Here is a 21203-nt window from a genome sequence, read left to right as displayed (position 1 = left end):
TCTATATTCTATCTCTGTCTTTTGCACTTGGTAGGGAATAGGGAAATGCTTTTTTAGTGGGTGTAAACGGACTTGATTTAACCCGTCCTGAGAAACGTCATAGCATAAGCGTAGACGAGGGGTCTAATTCCATGGCTATAATAAATTTATAAATTAAAAAACACAACTGGGACGTTTTAAAATGCTGTATTAATTAAAATGGATCAAAATGCCGATTATAGCAAACCGTAAAAAATATTAGATGTTATGTTTTATTATCTTTTTTCAATATATTCTATATCTTGTTGCCTTTTACGCAGACACGCCAATGGATTTTCGTTCCCGGTACGGTTCATCCCCCTTACTAGTCCAAAAGCTAGCGATGAGACACTCTCTATAATTTCGACCGCGGAGTATAGGCGCCATATTATGTCCGCCATCTTGGATTTTTCAATTCTGCACATTAGCATTTTAAAGTACTTGGAAAGACGAAATTTTTAAGCTGAAAACCATCTTCGTAGGTGCTCTCAAATTTTGGGTACTCGGGCTCTCTAGTGAGTTATTAACTCTAAATGAGGTACAATTTGTTTTATACTCATTCAAAACTAGTTTGTTCTCAGAAAACCATTGCTTCATCGTATTCATCAATACATTACCCATTTCAAGTATATCCATACAATTTGATCTCTTTATTAACAAATTTGTATTGTCTGCATAATTGACTGTAAATTGATTACTTTTATTCAAAATTATATTCTTAGTCATTTACAAAAATTATGAACAAAGAAACTGTTCCAAGCAAAACTGATCACGTGGTATGTAATCTTGTATGAAGGCTCTGTATGAACATAATAACATACAATGGTAAACTTGACTCGGACCCTGTATTTTGAGTCTTGATTGAAATAAAAATATGAGCCCATTAAAATTTAATTCATAGATTTTGCACTTTCCTCTGGGTTAGCAACCAAAATCTAGTTAAATATGGCCGATCTCCATGTTAAACTAACAGAGCTACCAAGTCCCTGCTAAAGCTGATCGTTCAGTTAATCAACAGTCAAATACGACATAATAGCATTCGTTATTTCATTAATTCAAAATTAATTGAATTTCACAGCAGAGAAACAGATAATCTAATTTTGCACAATTCTACGAAACTTTGTGCTATTTTGAAATGGATCTTGATTTTGGGGACATTTTTGAAGATGACGACAAAGAATTAATTCATTTTATTAATGATCAGGAGTTTTTTTTTTAACAGATTTCAGACTGTTAATAGAATTTTACAATAAGAAGTTAAGAGATTATATTCAAAACTGTCACAACATCAAAAGATCTCAACGCACATTGAAGATTGAGCTTAAAAATCTCTTGCTAGAGCTCCATTAAAATATCAGTGTAACCAACAGAAAAAAGATTAAAATTTTATTTCTTGAGTTCCATCTCATTTTATTACATACATGAGTAAACAAATCTATCCCTATCTTTTACAGTTTTATTCATGAGTATTTACTTTCATTAAATAAAAATATGAGACCATTAATATTTAATTGATGGATTTTGTACTTTGTTTCTTGGTTAGCAACTAACACCTTATTAAATATGGCCGACCTCTATGTTAAATTAACAGACCTACCAAATCGTACCTAAAACCATAGCTAAGTTAATCAACAGTCGAATTCAACCAAATGGCATTCGTTACTTCAAATTTGAATTTGACAGCGCAGAAACAGACAATCTAATTTCGTATAATTCTCCGANAGACCTACCAAATCGTACCTAAAACCATAGCTAAGTTAATCAACAGTCGAATTCAACCAAATGGCATTCGTTACTTCAAATTTGAATTTGACAGCGCAGAAACAGACAATCTAATTTCGTATAATTCTCCGAAATTGTACACTATTTTCAAATGGAAGAATTAATTCAATTTTTTAATGATCAGCGTGTGTATACAGATCAAGATCGACCAGATAATTTAAATAAATTGTACAATTAAGTTTTTTTGACAGACTTTGACTAAGGACCACTACTGTTAATAGAATTATTCAAGAAGTTCAACAGTCAACCTAGTGACGAACGGTAAATATAAAATATATTTAATACAATTTTTAATTTGGGGTGCTCAAACGAGAGATGTTTAGAAACCTAAAAGGATAGGAATAACAGAAAAAATATTTGAACTATAGTCCCGATATGATGGTGAATTTGATGCTAACAATATGAGATAAGAATTTTTTATTTTGCAAATTTATATAAAAAAAATAAATTTTGACGTTGCAGAATTGTTTTTATTCCCTTTCAGCATGGTTAAAAAAAAAAACCTCAAAAGTAGATCCCCACTGACAGCAGTACTTGTAACCATATATCCTATTCTAGAAGTAAAAAGTCAATAGAGAACAAAATTGTACCAATGAGAAGTTTACGTTTTCTATAATTTAACTATACTCCGCGGTCGAAATTATAGAGAGTGATTCATTGCTAGCTTTTGGACTAGTAAGGGGGATGAAGCATGCAGGGAACGAAAATTCATTGGCGTGTCTGAGTGAAAGGCAACAAGATATAGAAAATATGGAAAAAAGATAATAAAACATAACATCTAATATTTTTGACGGTTTGCTACAACCGGCACTTTGATCCATTTTAATTATTACAACGTCTTAAAACGTTCCGGTTGTGTTTTTTTAATTTATAAATTTATTATAGCCACAGAATTAGACCCCTCGCCTACACTTATGCTATAGCGTTTCTAAGGACAGGTAAATCAAGTCCGTTTACACCCAAAAAAAACATTTCCCTATTCCCTACCAAGTGCAAAAAACAGAGATAGAATATAAATCGATGTTCACTGTAATTCAGTCTATAGACGATTATATAGTAGGATCGTATTCGATGCAAAGTATAGCAAAAAGTTGTCAGTCTTTTATCAAAGGAAAATCGTGTCATCATTTTTAGGAGGCGTAAGATGAATCATTTCAAATTTAAAATAAAATTGAATGTAAAATCTGAAATACCGCTGCATACGCACTGTGTTCTGGTAGTAGCTGTAGTCGCCCAGGTGCATCGAGTGTACGAACTGGTCGGTTATACGTCAAATACTAACCTGGCGAGCTTAGTCGTATATCAAAGAGCGCCTCCAAAAAACAAGTAAACAACAGTGGCACGTACAGAGGTAAAATGTAGTACATATGTGGAATTTAAAAAAACAAATTGGATTTATAATAAATTATATTTAAAATACATAGTTTATGAGAATAAACGAATTTTTGTAGGAACAAGGGTGCCAGACGTGAACTGATCCCTTCGTCCCTTCATAATGTATAAAGAAATTATTCAATATCGAAAACCCTTAAAAGCGTGTGGCACTGGATCCCTTGACAGGCAATGATTTATTACTTTGCATCGAATATGATCCTACTATAGATTCTATCGATGTGCGTAGAGAGCGGCACAAAGACAAATAATATTGAACCGTTATAAAAATCATTTTATATTTTATACGCGTTATGGTAATAGTGTTTTTATATTATAACTGAGTCACTCTCTATAACAAGGGTCGGCAACTGGCGGACCGCGGTCCAGATCCGGACCGCGGAAGGTAAAATAATGGACTCCCGAAAATTGTTTGAAAGTATAAATTACTCAATTAAATTATTTAAATAGTTTTCTATTGATAATAATACGTTTGAGTGTTGTCACCCCTATTATTTTTACTACAATTGCGTGATTGATTTGAGTTCTTAATGGTTAGTAGGTAGATTAAATTTGTGAATGCAAATTAAAATAAAAAATTAGTAAGGAATGTGTTTTTTTTGTGGACTTCGTTAAAAATTTTCAAAAGTATCCGGACCCCACCTAAAATTACTTGCCGACCTCTGCTCTATAATTTCGACCGCGAGATATAGTTATTAGTTTTTATTTTAGAAATTCAATAATGACAATGATATTTATGTAAAATGATACTTTTAGCTTCGGCCATATAGTTTTGATTTTGAAGGATTAGTAGGCAATTATATGAAATTATGTCCAGAAAGAGTCAAAAAGGCCAAAACAACCACAATGTATACTGAAAATTGAGGTTAGAAATCTCTGATTACAGTTCCATCACCACATTAGTACAACCAATAGAAAAAATATTAAAATTTTATTTCTTAGTTTTTATCACATTTTATTACATAACTAAACAAATCTATCCATCTCTCTTATAGTTTTAGTTATGAGCCTACCTTTGCAAATTTTTCTAGTTTGGCTTAAGGACACATTAAACTTAATGTTCAAATAAATGTAGCTCAAAGTACAGAAATAGATATTTATTAGATGGTTAGGTACTATTTAATCGGCATTAACTAATGGGCAGATTAATAACGACTCAAAGTACCAGGCCTTAATGTTCTAATAAATGTAGCTCAAAGTTACAGAAGTAATGATTATTCTTTAAAGGGCACATTTTATTACATAACTAAACAAATCTATCCATCTCTCTTATAGTTTTAGTAATAAGCCTACCTTTGCAAATTTTTCTAGTTCGGCTGAAGGGCACATTAAACTTAATATTCCAATAAATGTAGCTCAAAGTACAGAAATAGATATTTATTAGATGGTTACTATTTAATCGGCATTAACTAATGGGTAGATTAATCACGACTCAAAGTACCGGGCCTTAATGTTCTAATAAATGTAGCTCAAAGTTATAGAAGTAATGATTATTCTTTAAATGGCATTAACTCATGCCCAGTTTTAATCAGGACTTGAAGTAAAATAGTAAATTAAGCAATTATCATTTAATTAACCCAACTACTTGCAATCTACCAAAAAAGACTGGTGAAAACTATGGAGGAGAGATAATGAAATTAATTTTAACTATTTTTGTACCTTGGATGTCTTTCTGGAAATTAAGTTCTTTCTCGGACTTCCCAATGAGATTTTTGAAACATAATTCAAGAAGATTGTGAATATCTTTGGTTAAAAATAAATTATCACTTCCTAGGAAAACACAAGCCAATCTGCAGAATTTGTCTGTGGGGTTAATTGACGAAGCCAGCAAAGGAAAATAAGTTTCATATATTAAGATCCATCTCAAACAGTTTCTTATTGTAAAAATTTGTTGTTCTTCATTTATATTTGATTTGTTCTGCAGCTGGTTGGAATAAAGAACTAATATTGGGGTATATATCCAGTCGATAGGAATAACATTTCCTAGGCTTGTGTTAATGCAGCTCATTGTGGAAAAATCTGGTACATCCTAAAAAATGCATACATCATTGAAGGTTTTTGATAACAAATGTATTGTAAATGTGAATTTGCTTAACATGAATAAAAAAATACCAGTAAGTGAAAATATATAAGGTGTGCCACTTAATGTTCCCAATGGTGTTTTCTTAGAATCTAAAAGATGCACTTTACATCAGCAGAAGGCCGTAAAAGGTTCCATTTGGCATAAAAGTAATTTTTCTATTTTCATACTTGCAGATGGCCTTGTTAAATAGTGTACCAAAATTTTAGGTAATTTCATAACACAAACAAATTCCGTTACAACATCCCTTCACTGGTATGAAATGAAACATGAGAACATATAATTTTACTTACAGCTGGTAAGTAATTGTGTCTTATTTTCATTAAATAATATCTTACTGAGTATACCGCATAACAATTACAGGCTTATTTTCGGAGATATAAGCGAAAAACTGAAAAACGAGCAATTATTATTTTTTCTTTTGTTATAAACAATATGACGCTCGACCTCTACAAATACACAAATTTAAGTTTTTGTTCTGCGTATTTGTTACTTAATTTTAAGCCCATAAAATTCGACTTGCAAATCATTGTCAATTAACCTTTTTACATTACAAATTCTTGACTTATTTGATTACAAGGGTCACTGCAAAATCAACAGAAGTTAAACAATCAAACCACTCATTTTCGATTAATTACAAACTCTTCCGATGTGCTTCTATAATGGTAAAAGGACAACTAGACGCTCAGCTTTTTGTCTTAATAATAATACACCAGTCTTTCAGCTGACTTTCTGTTGTCATGAGCAATGAACACGTTAATTAACAACGCCACAGAGAATATTAAGTGGCACACTATATGTATATAACTACATAATACAATAGAAGAACTTACATTTTTCAAACCTAAGACTTGGATATAAACTTCTAAAATTTGATCCATATTATATAAAGATACTTCTAAACCTTCGTCTTGTTGATCGATGTTTAAATTTTGTAGAAGAACATCACTTGGGTAAAATTTCGAACAAAATATTATACTTCTTAGGATGTATTCTATATCACTCTTCTGTTCAAAATTAAATACACATAAACATTTTACAGATAACTCATAGAAGATTGAAGTATCTAGTTCCTTTTTAATTGTAACTGATGTTTTCAAAATATTCATTAGGATGAAACTTTCTGGCCTTGCAAACCAATTATTTGTTAGGTAATACTTCTCAAGTTTCTGTACAGATTTCAAATATTTTTGTATGTTTTTGTGCTGAAGAAATGCCAGTTTCACCTTAAAATAATGTTAATAAATGAACAAATTTTATAACATACAGTGTTGCAATATTCCGAAAAAACTTTACAGGCCACTCGCTGGCCAAAAATAAGAAAAAAAGTTAATGCAATGTAGGTCCACAAACATATTTTTGATATATAAGGCGATAATGTATTATTTTAATAACTATTGACGTTTATTTTACATGTCTCAAGTTAATCCATTCATATTTGGTAGATGCAATTTTTTCTTGAAAATCAACGTAATACATGAATTATTGTCTAAAATAATATAAGGTGTGATACCTTGTTTGGAAGAACACCTGCACCTGCTTGGATTTCTTTTATTGTAATGAAATTGACTTTTCATTTGGCAAAAGACAATAACTTTTTTGTTTTACCCTAGCATTTTTAACTTGTCAATTATTTGTATCTGTAACTTAAAGCATACTCACATTTATGTGATTTGTCAGTCAGATTTATGTAAAACTGTAATACATTAGTACATTGTGTAACGAGTGGGGAAAAGTTGCCAATAGCGCCACGCGGACGCAGTTGACGCACGAGTGAAGCGAGTGCGGAAAGCGCCCAAGTGGCGCTATGGCAACTTTTCCGAACGAGTTGCACATACTATTTTCTATCACAAGTGCGAGTCGTTATGGGATCTATAGCATAGGGGGTTAGGTGCACAGAAAGTGCTAGATAGTACTATTGTACTATCTAGCACTTTCCGTGCACCTAACCCCCTACACTATAGGTCCCATAGCGAGCGCGCGTGATAGAAAATATATTTCAAGCTTGGGGTCTTATCCAGCCAGAAAATAGGACACTGGTACAAATCTAACCACCAGGAAATATGTAAAACAAATCAGAACAAAAAAACAAAAATAATTCATTTATGGACCTACCTTATATTTGGTTAAAGAAATATCTTAAGCCGGGTACTCATCTGCGCTCCATATCTGTATTTGTATCATGTATTGGAACATAAATTTATAGTGTGTACATCTTGCGCTTCACGTCCAAAATCCAAAATCTTCGTGGACGTTTATAATCTTCTACTATATTATGTATAAGTATATAAGAAGCACTTGCTATCATAATAGATTTGTCTGGAGACGACATGTTTTTACGACGAATGTTCTTCGAACACTGCGGAAACAGATGATCGCAGTACGAGCCAATACTGTATTGTAGCAATACATGATACAAATACAGATACGGAGCGCAGATGAGTACCCGGCTCTATATGTTTTCTCTTTGGACAACTGCACACCTGGTATCGTATAAGTCAAATATTGTAGTTGTGTAATTGATAAAACATTTTTTATATCTATTCATACTACCTCTATCAACATCTGGTTGTGTGGATGTTGTTAGAGGGTCATACTGTTTGAAGAACTTTCAAATACATTTCAAATTTCTGTTGTACAGTTACTGCTAAATATTTTTAAACAAAAATTATAATAAATGTTGATAAGGAAAAGTTGAAAAGTTATTAGATCAATAGTAATTAAATTTTACCTTAATTTGATCCGAAACATTCACATAGTATGAAACAGAATATAAAAATGGGAAGCAGCTGTTTGTTTGCATTGTGGGTATAACGTGGTCCATCGTATGCCAAGCTGCGGCTTCCAGAGACTTCATATTACTACTTGACTTATGTGTTTCATAATTGTTTAGTAACATGGACCCACTTCTAAAAATATTATCAACTTATATATCTTATTGGTATTATCTTAAATTGAACTTACTTTATATTTCTTGTAACTAAGTCGAATCCATCTGCATTCAGTAATCTTAAGACTGCTTCATCAATTTTATTATTTTGTTGATACCGTCTAATACATGTGAGGCAATATAAAAAGGCTGATATTATTTGAAGCTTACCACACTGCAAATAATAAGCATAAACTTGCACACACGATTTCAATAAATACAATTATTTTGGAAATAACAATCACTGAAAGTTTCACTCTACAGGGTCGGAAAGTCCCCATGGTTCATCGGCCGTTACGTGAGAGCGATAAAGTAAGTCATAGAAATCCGTGCGATAGAGAAAGATGGCTATAATGAAGGCGTCTAATAGTCACCGCCCATTTCGCCCTTCCACAAATAAGAAGTGGATCTTATTTGTGGAAGGGCAAAATGGGCAATATCTCTATCGCACGGATTTCTATGACTTTCTTTATTGCTCTCACGTAACGGCCGATGAACCATGGGGATTTTCCGACCCTGTATAACATTTATAATTATAGTTCAGGGAAACACGACTCGTAACAAAACAAGATTCAGTTTACTACTGTAAATGTAAACAATATTACAGAATATACAAGATGTTCCTTAATGATATACGAATATTGAAAGGTATGATTCTACATGGAAAATTAATAATAGTTATTATGGTCCAAAAATGTTCCGTTGCGAAAATACAGTGTGTTAAAATTTTAGAAAAAAGAAGGAAATTTATTAATATTTTTGAAACCGCTTGATATTCAGATAAAATATTGATAAAATATTCGCATATCATTAAGAAACACCCTATATGTCATCACACAACAATATTAATACTACATAATAGTATAAAAATGAAAACACTTAACAATGTTTAGAATACAAAGATTTGAACATCTATCACATAATAATAATTTATGCACGGAAAATGACAGTTTAGTCCTTACTGTTGAAAACGAGAGAAATGAACTATATATTTGGTAGTAACTCCTGACATGTATAGTTTTTCCAATATCAATTAAAGAACCAACAGATTGACAGTATGTACCAGGTTTGGTCGCTGACGCAGCAACTCGGCATTGAAATATTTGAAAAACAGGAAAACAAAGACAGTTGCATTGGGCTACTGGGCAATAAATCTCAGCAGTTGACAAGTGGTTGATAAATAGACCAGCAGTGCAGTGCAGCAATGCGGAATTTGGTGTGATTCAGGTAATTTTTATTTATTATAGGCATCTTCATCATCATCAATCATTCATGTTACAATTACGAAAGGGAGAAATAAGAGGGATATTTTGTTTACTAATACATATTATCACAACATGGCATTTTGGAGACCTTTTGAAACAAAACAAAACAAAATTTACCATCAATATAATAAAATTGTTTGAGGATATAAATAATTAAAATATGTTGTTGGCTAAATGAACATATAATAGAAATTTTCTACACATTATATACAAATTATTATAATTTTTTACCTTTAGTAGAAAACTTTTTTAGGGATGCCTATGAAACTCATTAAATTTTATTACAACGTACTTTTTTGCATGTTCAACTGACTTCGGAAAGACTATACTAGGTAGAACTTTTTAAATGAAAACCACATGGCAAAAACGATGAACGTCATTTTTATTTCATTTGCTAGAAAATTTATTTTAAAGTTTAAAATAGAAATCATACAATTTAAAGTTTAAATCAAAATTTTTGTCAACGGATAATTATTTATCAGTGAAAACGATAAAAGTACCTATCCTTAGACCGCTATGATTTTTCTACTTTTTACATGCATTTTTTTGGTACTAATATCCTTATTATACCGTAAAAATTGACTTTCAGCATTTTTGACCTGCAGTCTTCAAATGTTTTGTGACAATATTACAACTTAGCAACTAAGCTCTAAAATTTAAAGATGATCAACAGCATACTCTGTAGTTTAACCCTTTCGCTGCGTAATACGTCTGAAAGTAGCTACCGCGCCGTGCGCGAAAGTTTACTGCATGCGAATATATTCGTCAGGAGCGTTGTGCTATATGAAAATAACATCACGCCGTTGTACTATCTGGCACTTTCCGTGCACATAACCCCCTACGCTATAGGTCCCATAGCGAGCGCGCGTGATAGAAAAATACTTACTACAAATTCTTTCAAGATCTCAAACTGCAGTATCCATTTCATAAGACATTTATCTAATAATAGAGGCAGAAAAGGAATAATTGAATTGTAATTTCTTTCTACAGTTTCTGCTAGAAGTATTAGCAATCCAGAGACGTGTCCTTGTCTAGCATAAGTGGTGGTCATGTCTAAATTTGTGTTCTTGAAGTGATAATCTAACATATTTAATAATACTGGCTGAAGTGCGCTATAAAAAAATATTGGTGAGGTTTGGAAAAAAACATGGATAATTTCTAAGTACTTAAAACTATCCAAAGCTAATCCATAATGTATAAGAAGACTCCAAAAATGCATGCATTCTGTCTGCAGCCTTAAACCATTAATGTTCAATGAGAATGTATCATTTGTCAAATATAATGCAATGGAATCTAAAATTTTATACCTGAAAGAAAATATAAATATAATTAAAAAAAGTGCTACAAGTTGCATTATAACATTTGGTATTAAAATTATATTTTCTTTTCATATTTCGTATAGTAGAGGATCCGCACTAGAAATAAATTCAATATATTAAAAAAATATATCTCGAGTGGGTTGGCTAAAAAATTCCTGGCCAGAGTATGATTAATTAAAAATTGAAAAATAACTTTTTATTAAATATTGCACTCATGAGTTTAACGAATAAATTTAATACCAACCGAAAGTATGAAACCTATAGAATATACAAACGTTGGGTTGTCTATTTTTGTCCGGGCGTAACTACTAGGTTGGCAGGTATAAACAGGTAAATTGATACTAGTTATTTTCTCTTATATCAAAATAAGCGCTATTTAATTGCGAACACGATGATATAGGGTTGTCTGTAAAAAATATGGCCTGAATGACGGTTGTCGAGTTTTGAAAGGTGAAAATTTTATGCAAGTGGAAACTTGTGACAAAGAGGTCCGAGCTAAATATCTCGTGCAATAGAAGATGACGCAACATTGCAGCTGCGCGCGACGTGACAGCCAGATGAAAGAGAGTCATATGCCATTTGTTCATGCAACAGAGAAGGATAGCGATACATTAGTAAATACTGAGCATTATTTTGGAGTGGTTAATAACCTAAAATATTGAGAACACGTGTTGCTACGTATCGTTGTTTATTCTTTGATTGATTTTAACGATGAAACTTTTAAAAATTGCTCATTGAAATTAGCGTTTCATAAAAAAAAAATTTTAAATACAACGAAGTTGAGCTGGTAAAGCATCACTTGATTTTGTTGGTTACCATACCACATATTATAAAAAGGTGACTGCTTTGGGAAATAAATACTATGAAGAATTTAGAAATTTTAGTACGGAGAATACAGTAAGTATAAAATATATGATTCTTCAAAATTATTATATAATAGTAAATATTTCTTCTATATTTAATTTATAATGAAAGAATATAACATTGAAAAATGTGATATTCTTATTTTTTTTACACCTATGGTTTTTTTAATTTTCCATTCTTTATTTTTTTATAATTTTTTTAAAGAATTTTTAGTTAGCAAATAAGCCACCCATGTAGCAATATTTGCAAAGTCTGGTTTCCACTCGCATAAAATTTTCACCTTTCAAAACTCGACAACCGTCATTCAGGCCAGATTTTTTACAGAAAACCCTATATCATCGTATTCACAATTAAATAATGCTTATTTTGATATAAGATTTATTTATTAAACAAATAGGTGAAAATAACTAGTATCGATTTACTTGTTTATACCTGGCAACCCAGTAGTTACGCCAAGAAAAAAATAGACAACCCAACGTTTGTATAATTTATAGGCTTCATACTTTCAGTTGGTATTAAATTTATTCGTTAAACTCATGAGTGCAATATTTAATAAAGTCATTTTTCAATTTTTAATTAATCATACTCTGGCCAGGAATTTTTTAGCCAACCCACTCGAGATATATTTTCTAATATATTAAATTTGATATAAAATACTTTTTATCCATTAAACAGATGGGTGAAGGTCTTTTCTAGTTCGGATCTTAGACTGGTACAGGATATTGATAAATTAAAGCATTACACAGGCCGACAAGATTTTAACCCAACAACACGATTATACTTTCCCAAAGGATTGTGGTGCACTGAATTCAAATCCGAGTTCCAAAAGTTTCAATTGGCTCTGGTTTTCAAGATATCCTAACGTAAAAGTGCCAAATTCGCGATTGTTTTATATTTTTGAGGTTAGGTTACATGAAAAGGTCATAGGGGCTTTGGGCTTAGGGTTTATGAGTTCTGGATTGAGCCTCCTTTGCGTGTAAATGTATTTCCAGATTGATATATTGCATAAAATATCGGCCATGTCGAATTTTTAGATGTTTTTAAGTTTGTTGCAAAATTTGACGTGATATAGTATTTTGCAGTTCAGATTCATGATCAGCGCCCCCAAAAACATGTAAGATCCCTACTTCCGAGTGCCGATGAATTTAGGTTTGTGGTGCTGTGTTGTCAGTATATTCAAAAATCGAGAAATAAGTCAAACTACTAAATATCAACATGCGATTTCTCAAAGACGAAACATGATATCGGGATAAATCCAAATGCGTTTTAAAGAGTAAGTACTTTATGACCCCATTAATGGTTTTAGCAAACAAATTTACCTTTCCATGTAACATAACCTCAAATATGTAATAAAATCGTGATTTTGGCAGTTTCAGGTTAGGATATCTCAAAAATCAGAGCCAATTGAGAAATTTGTACCTTGCATTAAAATTCAGCGCACCAAAATGTTTCAGAAAAGTACATTCTGGTTTCTGGATTAGAGGGTCGGCCAAATTTTGTCAGCCTGTTATTAAAAACTTACTTGGTAATTAGTTTTGTGGCTATAAATTTACTCCTTGCTGATAGAACCCTTAACAGTTTAATACTTTGTAATAAAGGGAGACCATAAGGCGAAGAAGCATTTGCACCTGAACACGAAAGAAAACAATTTTTTTTAATTATATCTGTTTTTAATTTGTTTTTAATATTATTTTTTATGGCACGAGTTTATTTTTATTATGTATAAAAGCTGCTTTTCCATCGACAAAAATGTACTTTGGAAGCATTTCAGCAAAAAACTGTTACACTTTTTTTGTTTTAACTGCTATGCCCCAATTCTTTTGCAAATTAATTACTTTTACATTAATTATTTATTTGTTAATTGTGATATATAATATACATACTTCGGCTAATCTCTTTTGGAACAAAATTTGTTATAATAGCCTCAATTAAACCATCACAGCTAAATATATTTGACAGAATAAAATCTGAATCTCTTGCCAATCTTATTAATATATCCATACAGTAAACTATCGTTTCAAGAGATGGTTTAATTGTATTAATTATATATCTGAAACAAAAATATCTCATAGATCACACAAGTACAAAAAATACTTTGGAAAGTATGACTTTTAATTTTTAATTAAGTAGAGCACATTTATTACCTGATTCTAGTTAAAATCTCTGTTCGAGTCAAACATTTAATAATGTTCTTTTCGACTAATTGTTGATCATTGACTGTATTGTCATCTTCTTTTTCATTATCGACAGCCAAGACAGGTTCTATATGTCCTAGACCGAATGATATCAAACCATCTAAGCATGTCTCATCTACTTCAGAGAAGATTAAATTTCTCATTGCTTTGATGCTAGCATTGAGAACTACTGGTGTATTATCATCAAGACAGAAACGGATCACAAAAAATATTTGTTCCAAAGGTATATCTATTATGTCATCATATACTCCAGTTGAATTTAGCGATAAAATGTTTGCAATGCAGTTCAATGCAATAATTTTTTGTTGTATAACACTGGACCTATAAATAAACCAATAAAAATAATGTCTATAAATATATAGTAATTGGAACATAAATTAAAAAATTCTAGTTGCATTTTTTTGTGTATATCATTCATTGATTACATACAGGGTGTAACAGAAATAAGGTTACAAACTTCGCCAGCAGATAGAATACTTACAATTAGTAGGAGTACTTCATATAAAAATGTTGCCTAAAGTGCTCCCTTGGTGAGATACAGAGTATTGAAAAGTTGAACAAAATTATTTTTTTTTTCAAATATTTTGAAAACGGTAGGAGGGAAATTTGGTACAAATACTACACTCCATACCCCTCATAACCTGAAGCCTTCAATGATTAAGAGAGGTGTGGAGATATGGGGAAGCCGGACCACTTTTTTTTTAAATATTTCTACACCACCAGTACTGACATTTGGATTTTCACCAACAGCTTCCAAAATAAATTCTTCAATCTCAACTGTATGAGCTCTTCATGGTCTTCCTTTTCCTGGTAATAGAGTGGTCGCTGTGCCTGTCTCTGCCAGACGGTGAAAGAGTGAAGTAAATAGGTTATGACTTGGCTGTTGTTGTTGTCGATATGGGTAAACTTGTTGACAAAGCCTAGCAGCTTTACAAACATTACCACTGGCGTGACCGTACATAAAAACTATATCTGTCTATTCATGACACGAATAATTTACCATTCTGTCAAACTTATTAAACAATTTGAATTAATAATGAAAACCGATGAGAACACTAACTTACTAACGAAAAGATGACTTGCCAGCAAAGTTGGCAAATATCATGATATTTATATAAATATCAAATATCGGATATATATCTTGATATATATCCGATATACCTCAAGTCTTGATATTTATTTTTTTTAATTAATTAGTTGATGTATAATATTATAGTAGCGAAATAAGATTAAGAAACTATTTAGGTAAATATTTTTATTCCAAATATCAAAAGCAAGAACAAAAAAATAAATACGAAAGTACTACGAAAACTAACCAATTTACAGCAAGTCAACATAAATTTCATGAATATTAAAACAAATACAAACACACAGCAGCTGCTCGAATTGACATAACAACTGGAGAAATAATGAAATAAAAATATTCATTCAATTTTACTTTGTTGAAAAATTCGGGGAATCACATAAATAAACACATTCGTCAACGATTTGCATACAGTTTTTCTGCCATCTGTTCACAGTTTTAGCAACTTTAAACCAGTAGGAATCATTATTTAAATTATTGTTATAAATATCATGATATATATCAAGGAATAAATATCGTGATAGATATTAATGATATATATCGGATATATATCATGCCAACCTTGCTGGACAGTAGGTCACTTGATTCTGAAAAAAAAATATGTTTTTATTATACAGTACAGGGATCTTTTAGCGGAACTAGAGAAAGAAGGCTCGCCCGAAAAATGTGAAGTTACACTTTTTGCTCTAAAGGGAACAGGCAATTTAGACATTCACCTACATTTTTCTAAAGTCAGTGACGTAGAAATATTAGAAAAAAGGGGTCCGGATTCCCCATATCTCTGCACCTGGATTACACTCTTAATCATTGAAGGCTTCAGGTTATGAGGGGTATGTAGTGTAGTATTCGTACCAAATTTGGGATTATTTCTTTTTCAAAATATTTGAAAGAGAAAATTTTTTTTCAATACCCTGTATTATTCCACCAAACAAAAATGTTTAAAATAAAATTTAGTTTAATGTTGTTTCTGAAAAATCTGAGCAGATGTCCAATGACAACTAATCATGTTGGGAATGGCCTGGAAAACACACTGAAGGACAAAATTCAATTTGACATTCCCACTAATGTTTGTCTCCATCTCTGTTTAAACATCAGATATCAGATATGCTTTGGGTATCTCTCTCCTACAGAAAAAAATTCTCTCTTTTTGAAAAGGTAATTTATATTAGGAGACGCAAAAAAATCAACTTCAAGATATCTATTACCTATTAATCTTTATGAAAAACCGAGTGTGGAAGTGATAGTTACCCATAGCGTTTAATATACATATAAGAATCTAAAATGAACTTACCTAGATAATTGAAACAGTTCTTGTAATGTGTAGCCTGGTCTACCTGGTTCTTCTCCATGATGATAAAGAATTCTATTTTTTTCATTAATTTCAGGTTCTGAATATGGCAACAACCACCCCTCAAAGTCAAACCTAGAATTAAAGACGGTGATTGGTATACATATTTGTTTAATAGTATCAGAAAATACCTTGCTTCAAATTGTTTAGATTTATCAATATTGGGTATATCTACATTCTTCATCCAAGCTAACTTATTTGTTTCGATAGTGTTAAAGTTCAACCATTTCTCAGCACTGGGTTGCGTTAATAACTCTGCAGGAGTTTCGATTTCTTCTATATTAACATTTTGGGCAGCCATATTTTGTTCCTTTATAGTAGGATTTCGATTTTCAAATATTTCTTGTTTTCTTCTGGATTTCAGAAATGCTATAATGGCTGGATCCAGGGTGGCAATAAGTTTTTCTCTTTCTTCGAGGATTTCTGCCTCTGGCATAGATTTTATCACTTCTAAATTTTCTTCGTGAATCTGTTTTCTATCTGATCCCGTTAAAATATAGCTCTGAGATGGCAAACTTTCGCCTTTAACTATTATATTACTTTTACTTGAAGATGGATCGGTGAAGCTTTTTTCTTTTATAGATATTGTACTTTCAGATATTAATATACTATCGGTTTCCATAGGTGATTCTTCTCTTTTTATTTTTTTAGTCTGCTGTGAGAAAATGCTACCTTTTCCATGAGCTACTGTAAGCTACAAAAATTATGGACAATAGACAAACATTGATAAAATTATTAAAGCTGCAATGTTATTTCACTAGAGCGAGATACATTAAAATAAAACAAAAAAAAATCTTTCACTACAATGACATTACATTTAGTAAACTCATATCTTGATGTATTTATAATGTGAAAAAATACGGAGTATAACAGTGACATTGCAAGAAACTGTTACGGCTGGTTCCTATTTCAAAATTAAATAAAAAAATGGGAATTTTAAAGTTTTAAAACAATGTTTGCTACGTTTATGTAAAATTTGAAGAAAAAATAAACAAATGATGAAAATTATGAGTGACTTCAATTGTCAAAAAAAAAAGATTTATTTGTTGGTAGAAACTTTTCTTTTACAAATTTGGATGGACTATTTCCAATCAAAAGTCTTATGCTCCTCAAGCTCACAAATAAAAGTCAGCAGCTAATCACGGATAAAAGGCAACAACTAAAGGTATGCAGAGCCTTCATAAATAATTATAAACCACGTGACCAGTAATTTTGTTTTGAACGGTAATTTTATTTCCTTCATGTTGGCAATTAAATTTCGGTAAATTTAAAAATTATTAAAACAATAAAATAAAAATTCCATTACAATCAAACATTCTGTTTCTCTGGCTGTGATTGGTGTAATTTTTCAAGAGATTCTATTCAACAATTAGCGCTAGCATTATCTCGAGTGTAGACGTAACAGTTTGTCATTATTCATTGTAAACGAATAATTAATATTGGTGATGCCAATATTTAAGGATTTTTTATCAATACCAACCCTGCAATGTTGGTTGCATAAGCTCGGCTTGTAAATAAATTTATGAAGGCCCTGTATATTAATTTTCTTTCATGATACCATTTGGGATAAATATTCCATAATATACATAATATTTTGATAAACAATTAACAACTAATAAAATACTGAACATTACTGAATGAATATAACAGTCTTGGCTATAAGGCATTAATTTTCAGTTCTTTGCATATTCACAAAAATCCATTTTGTTTATTAGATCTAGCAATGCCCAAAATTGAGAAATATGAGGATGTTTCAGGAAAAGGCAGCATCTACTGTCCAAAATTTGATATATACTTTATTATTACACTACAAGGTATAAGTTTCTGAGTTGGTTGAACAAATGTATGCAATTATTCTTCTTTTTGTCTCATTTCTCTAGACTGTACGCACTAGTGTATAAGTATACAAATTTTCCATTTCTAGTTTTGGCTAGGGCTGTATGTTCCATATAGGTATACTTATTAGTAATGGATTACTGTGATTTCATCAAAATATCATTTACCAAACACGTTACGTAATGGAACTGATTGGGCTCTAAATAATTATAAAAAATTAGAGTTAATACTCACATCTCTCCTTTTTGCTTGTGGGAAACCGTTCCCCTTACTAAATTTAAACACCGATACATTTCTTATTTCAGGTTTCTTCTCTGTTATGTTTTTAAGATTAATATCATGTGGAATAGCCTCAAACGTATTAGCTAGTTGATCCCCTATGTCAACCTTATCTGATTTAATTTCACTTGTTTGTTCCTGACTAGTTTCATCTGTAAAGATATTTCCTGATGTATTATTGAGAACAGTTTAAAAATTTCTACTCTTACTCTTTTGCAAACTAACAAATGTAGCGGCTGGACTTATTTTATTCTCTGCCTTAGCTTTTTCATATTCTTCTTGTAAACGCAACAAGTCTTCCTCAGTTTCACCTGGTTTAGGTCTTGAATACATTTTATTATTAACAAAACATTTAAAAAATTATTGATATATAATCATAATTCTAGAACAACACATATATAGTAATGATAGAATTTATTTTTATAATGTTTGGACTATAAAACAACCAAATCAAAACATAATACAATTAGGTTCATTAGTGATGACGTCACAGCGCCATCTTTGTTAAGCCAGGTCATAGGACGGGATCCAAACAAATATTTGTTGTCATTGTGGATGTATAGTGTCGTATGTGATTAAGTGTATAATTCTTTTTATTCGATAAATTGTGGTGATAAAAGGTACGTACCATATACATTTGGCATTATTATATTATATAAGTACAATATTGGTAATTAATTATGCATTAATATGGATTAAACACGCAAAGGAAGTTTTGAGGTTAGTTTAGACATTCCAAATTCTTATCAATTAAAAGCATTCATTTTATCAAGTAAGCTGCTGTAGTAGCCAAAAAAGTACTTTTGTTAAAACCACTAATTTTAACTCTCACCATTATTTGTTGTCAATGTTGTAGTCATTGTCTTGTATACAATTAAAAATGTACCTGATCAAAATGTTACATTAACTGTGTAACAATGTATATATATTTATAATATATATATAAAATACATATTTACTTTTCAGATATTTTGTCAAGATGGGTATGTGTTGGGCACCTGGCTGTAAACATTACAGTTCTAGGGAGACCTGTAAATTCTTTAAGTTTCCTAAGGATCCCAAAATATATAAAAAATGGATAAAACTTTTAAGGTAATTTTGGCATAATATAATTATGATTATAAAGTAATTTTAGCAATTTAATCCAATTATCAAATTAAGTTATATTGTATCAATTACCGAATAAATTTATGTATTTCAGGCGAGACAATACACCAGGACCTGGAGCTCGTGTTTGTAGTTGCCATTTCCGAGACGGTCTCAAAGAAAATGGCCCAGAGATTTATGAACATAATTTGGAAAAACTATTTCAACCTCATCATCTAACACCTGAAAAGAAACAACAGAAACACACCATACATGAATTATTAAGGTTGGTACTTGTATAGAATAGGCACTTGGTTTACATAAACTATTTTTTAAATTAAATTTTCCGAATTTAAATAAATACATATTCAAATATTTTTAGCGAACCAAGTACATCAGGTGCTACTGAAAAGGCAAGTTTACAAACAACCGTTGATGCAGATATTGTAACTTGCATTGCGGGACCTTCAGGCCTTTCACAACTAGACCCATCTGAAGAACTTACAGTTTCAGTGCCCGAAACTGAAAANAAACGGTTCTAAAGGGGACGCCATTATTACAGTCTATTGTTGTGAAATAGATATTAGCCGAGTTCAGTGTTTTGTGTCTTTTTAAACTGTTTTTTTATCTAATTTCAATAAAAATGCCAAAGCGGCGTATAATATGCCGACAATTACAGGAAAAGAGCCAAATATGTGCTACTTCTTTTCACAAGTAAGTTTGACATTGTTTCCATGGGCGTTCTTACAAGGGTGTAAGGTGTCCTAAGTATTTTATTTGTTAATTTATTATGTTTGTATTTTGATACTGACACTAGCTCTGTGTTTATTTGTAGAATACCATAAGATCCTGCGATACGAGCAGTGTGGCTAGAAAATTTCGCCATATCTGAATATGATTTTTCAAAGGATAATTATGTCTGTCGAAGCATTTCCGTGCTACAGATATTAAGGTAACAGTAACTGGAAAACGATGTCTCACACATGGAACTGTGCCTATTAATACAACATTTGGAAGGTAATACGTTTTAGCACAGTGTTGATGAAATGGTTGTGCCGTCTCAAAGGTTCCCTCTTCGAGAAATTGCCAGTGAAGGAAATTTTATAGATGTTGCTATAAAACATCTTCAATCACATGTTGTCCCTGTTCCATAAGAGACGAGCTGTCAATGTTGTGAGCTCAAAATTCAGCTTATTTTTGTTGCGTACATTTAAAACATGCTTATTTTCCCATACGATTAAATGTTGTTCAATGTAAATTCATTTTTCCGTTACTTTTAGTACAAATATGTTTTGTTTTCTTTGCATTGTTTATATTCCAGCAGATTTTAATTAAATATATTTTTGCTCCTTTTCTTGTAGTTTTATTTAAATTATTTATTTTAATAAATGTTCTTCCAGTAATCGAGAACTACTATGAAATAATAGAATTAATAGTAGGCAATGACATTGCTATAGCTATAGTACAGAGAGATCGAGAATGATTGACCGGGACCGGATTCTGAACGTACCCTGTCTCAATTGCTATCAAAACTGATTTCTGTTTGCTAAAATTACTTTTGTTTCCGTGCAATTTCATGGTGTTCTGTGGCGATTTCACAATTTGACGTAGGCATGGGTAACACTGTAAATTTTCGTGTATTGACACAACAATACCGCCATTATTCTATGGCTAGAAATTGGCCTCAATGATTTGGGATCGAGGGGGATTATCCCTCTTTATCCTG

At 31.4% G+C, this 21203-nt stretch overlaps 1 protein-coding gene and 1 long non-coding RNA gene across 3 annotated transcripts in view; one reads left to right on the top strand and one right to left on the bottom strand.

Annotated features, from left to right (window-relative positions):
• LOC108916316 (RNA polymerase II-associated protein 1) overlaps window positions 1-18852 on the bottom strand; it is a 23501-nt gene extending 4649 nt beyond the window's left edge. Inside the window, exons 1-13 of one of the 2 annotated variants that reach the window (XM_018722529.1) lie at window positions 18601-18852; window positions 18347-18543; window positions 16408-16970; window positions 16220-16351; window positions 13794-14165; window positions 13533-13699; window positions 13172-13277; window positions 10633-10773; window positions 10353-10578; window positions 8237-8376; window positions 8004-8181; window positions 6106-6498; window positions 4852-5221 (exon numbers count right to left, since the gene is read on the bottom strand). In XM_018722529.1, the coding sequence (XP_018578045.1) occupies window positions 4852-5221; window positions 6106-6498; window positions 8004-8181; window positions 8237-8376; window positions 10353-10578; window positions 10633-10773; window positions 13172-13277; window positions 13533-13699; window positions 13794-14165; window positions 16220-16351; window positions 16408-16970; window positions 18347-18543; window positions 18601-18724 (3109 nt within the window). In that variant the 5' untranslated portion in view covers window positions 18725-18852. The remainder of the gene's footprint in view (window positions 1-4851; window positions 5222-6105; window positions 6499-8003; window positions 8182-8236; window positions 8377-10352; window positions 10579-10632; window positions 10774-13171; window positions 13278-13532; window positions 13700-13793; window positions 14166-16219; window positions 16352-16407; window positions 16971-18346; window positions 18544-18600) is intronic. The other variant, XM_018722530.1, reaches the window with a different exon arrangement.
• A 1161-nt stretch (window positions 18853-20013) lies between these two features.
• Window positions 20014-20830, top strand: LOC111692500. Its single transcript, XR_002763248.1, has 2 exons — window positions 20014-20191; window positions 20313-20830. It is a non-coding gene; the product is annotated as an uncharacterized LOC111692500 (long non-coding RNA).
• Window positions 20831-21203: the final 373 nt, after the last annotated feature.

Source organism: Anoplophora glabripennis, unplaced genomic scaffold, assembly GCF_000390285.2.
Source record: "Anoplophora glabripennis isolate ALB-LARVAE unplaced genomic scaffold, Agla_2.0 scaffold1761, whole genome shotgun sequence".
NCBI lineage: Eukaryota > Metazoa > Arthropoda > Insecta > Coleoptera > Cerambycidae > Anoplophora > Anoplophora glabripennis.
The sequence above is the reverse complement of the archived record's forward strand: the minus strand, read 5'-3'. Positions and strand labels throughout refer to the sequence as shown.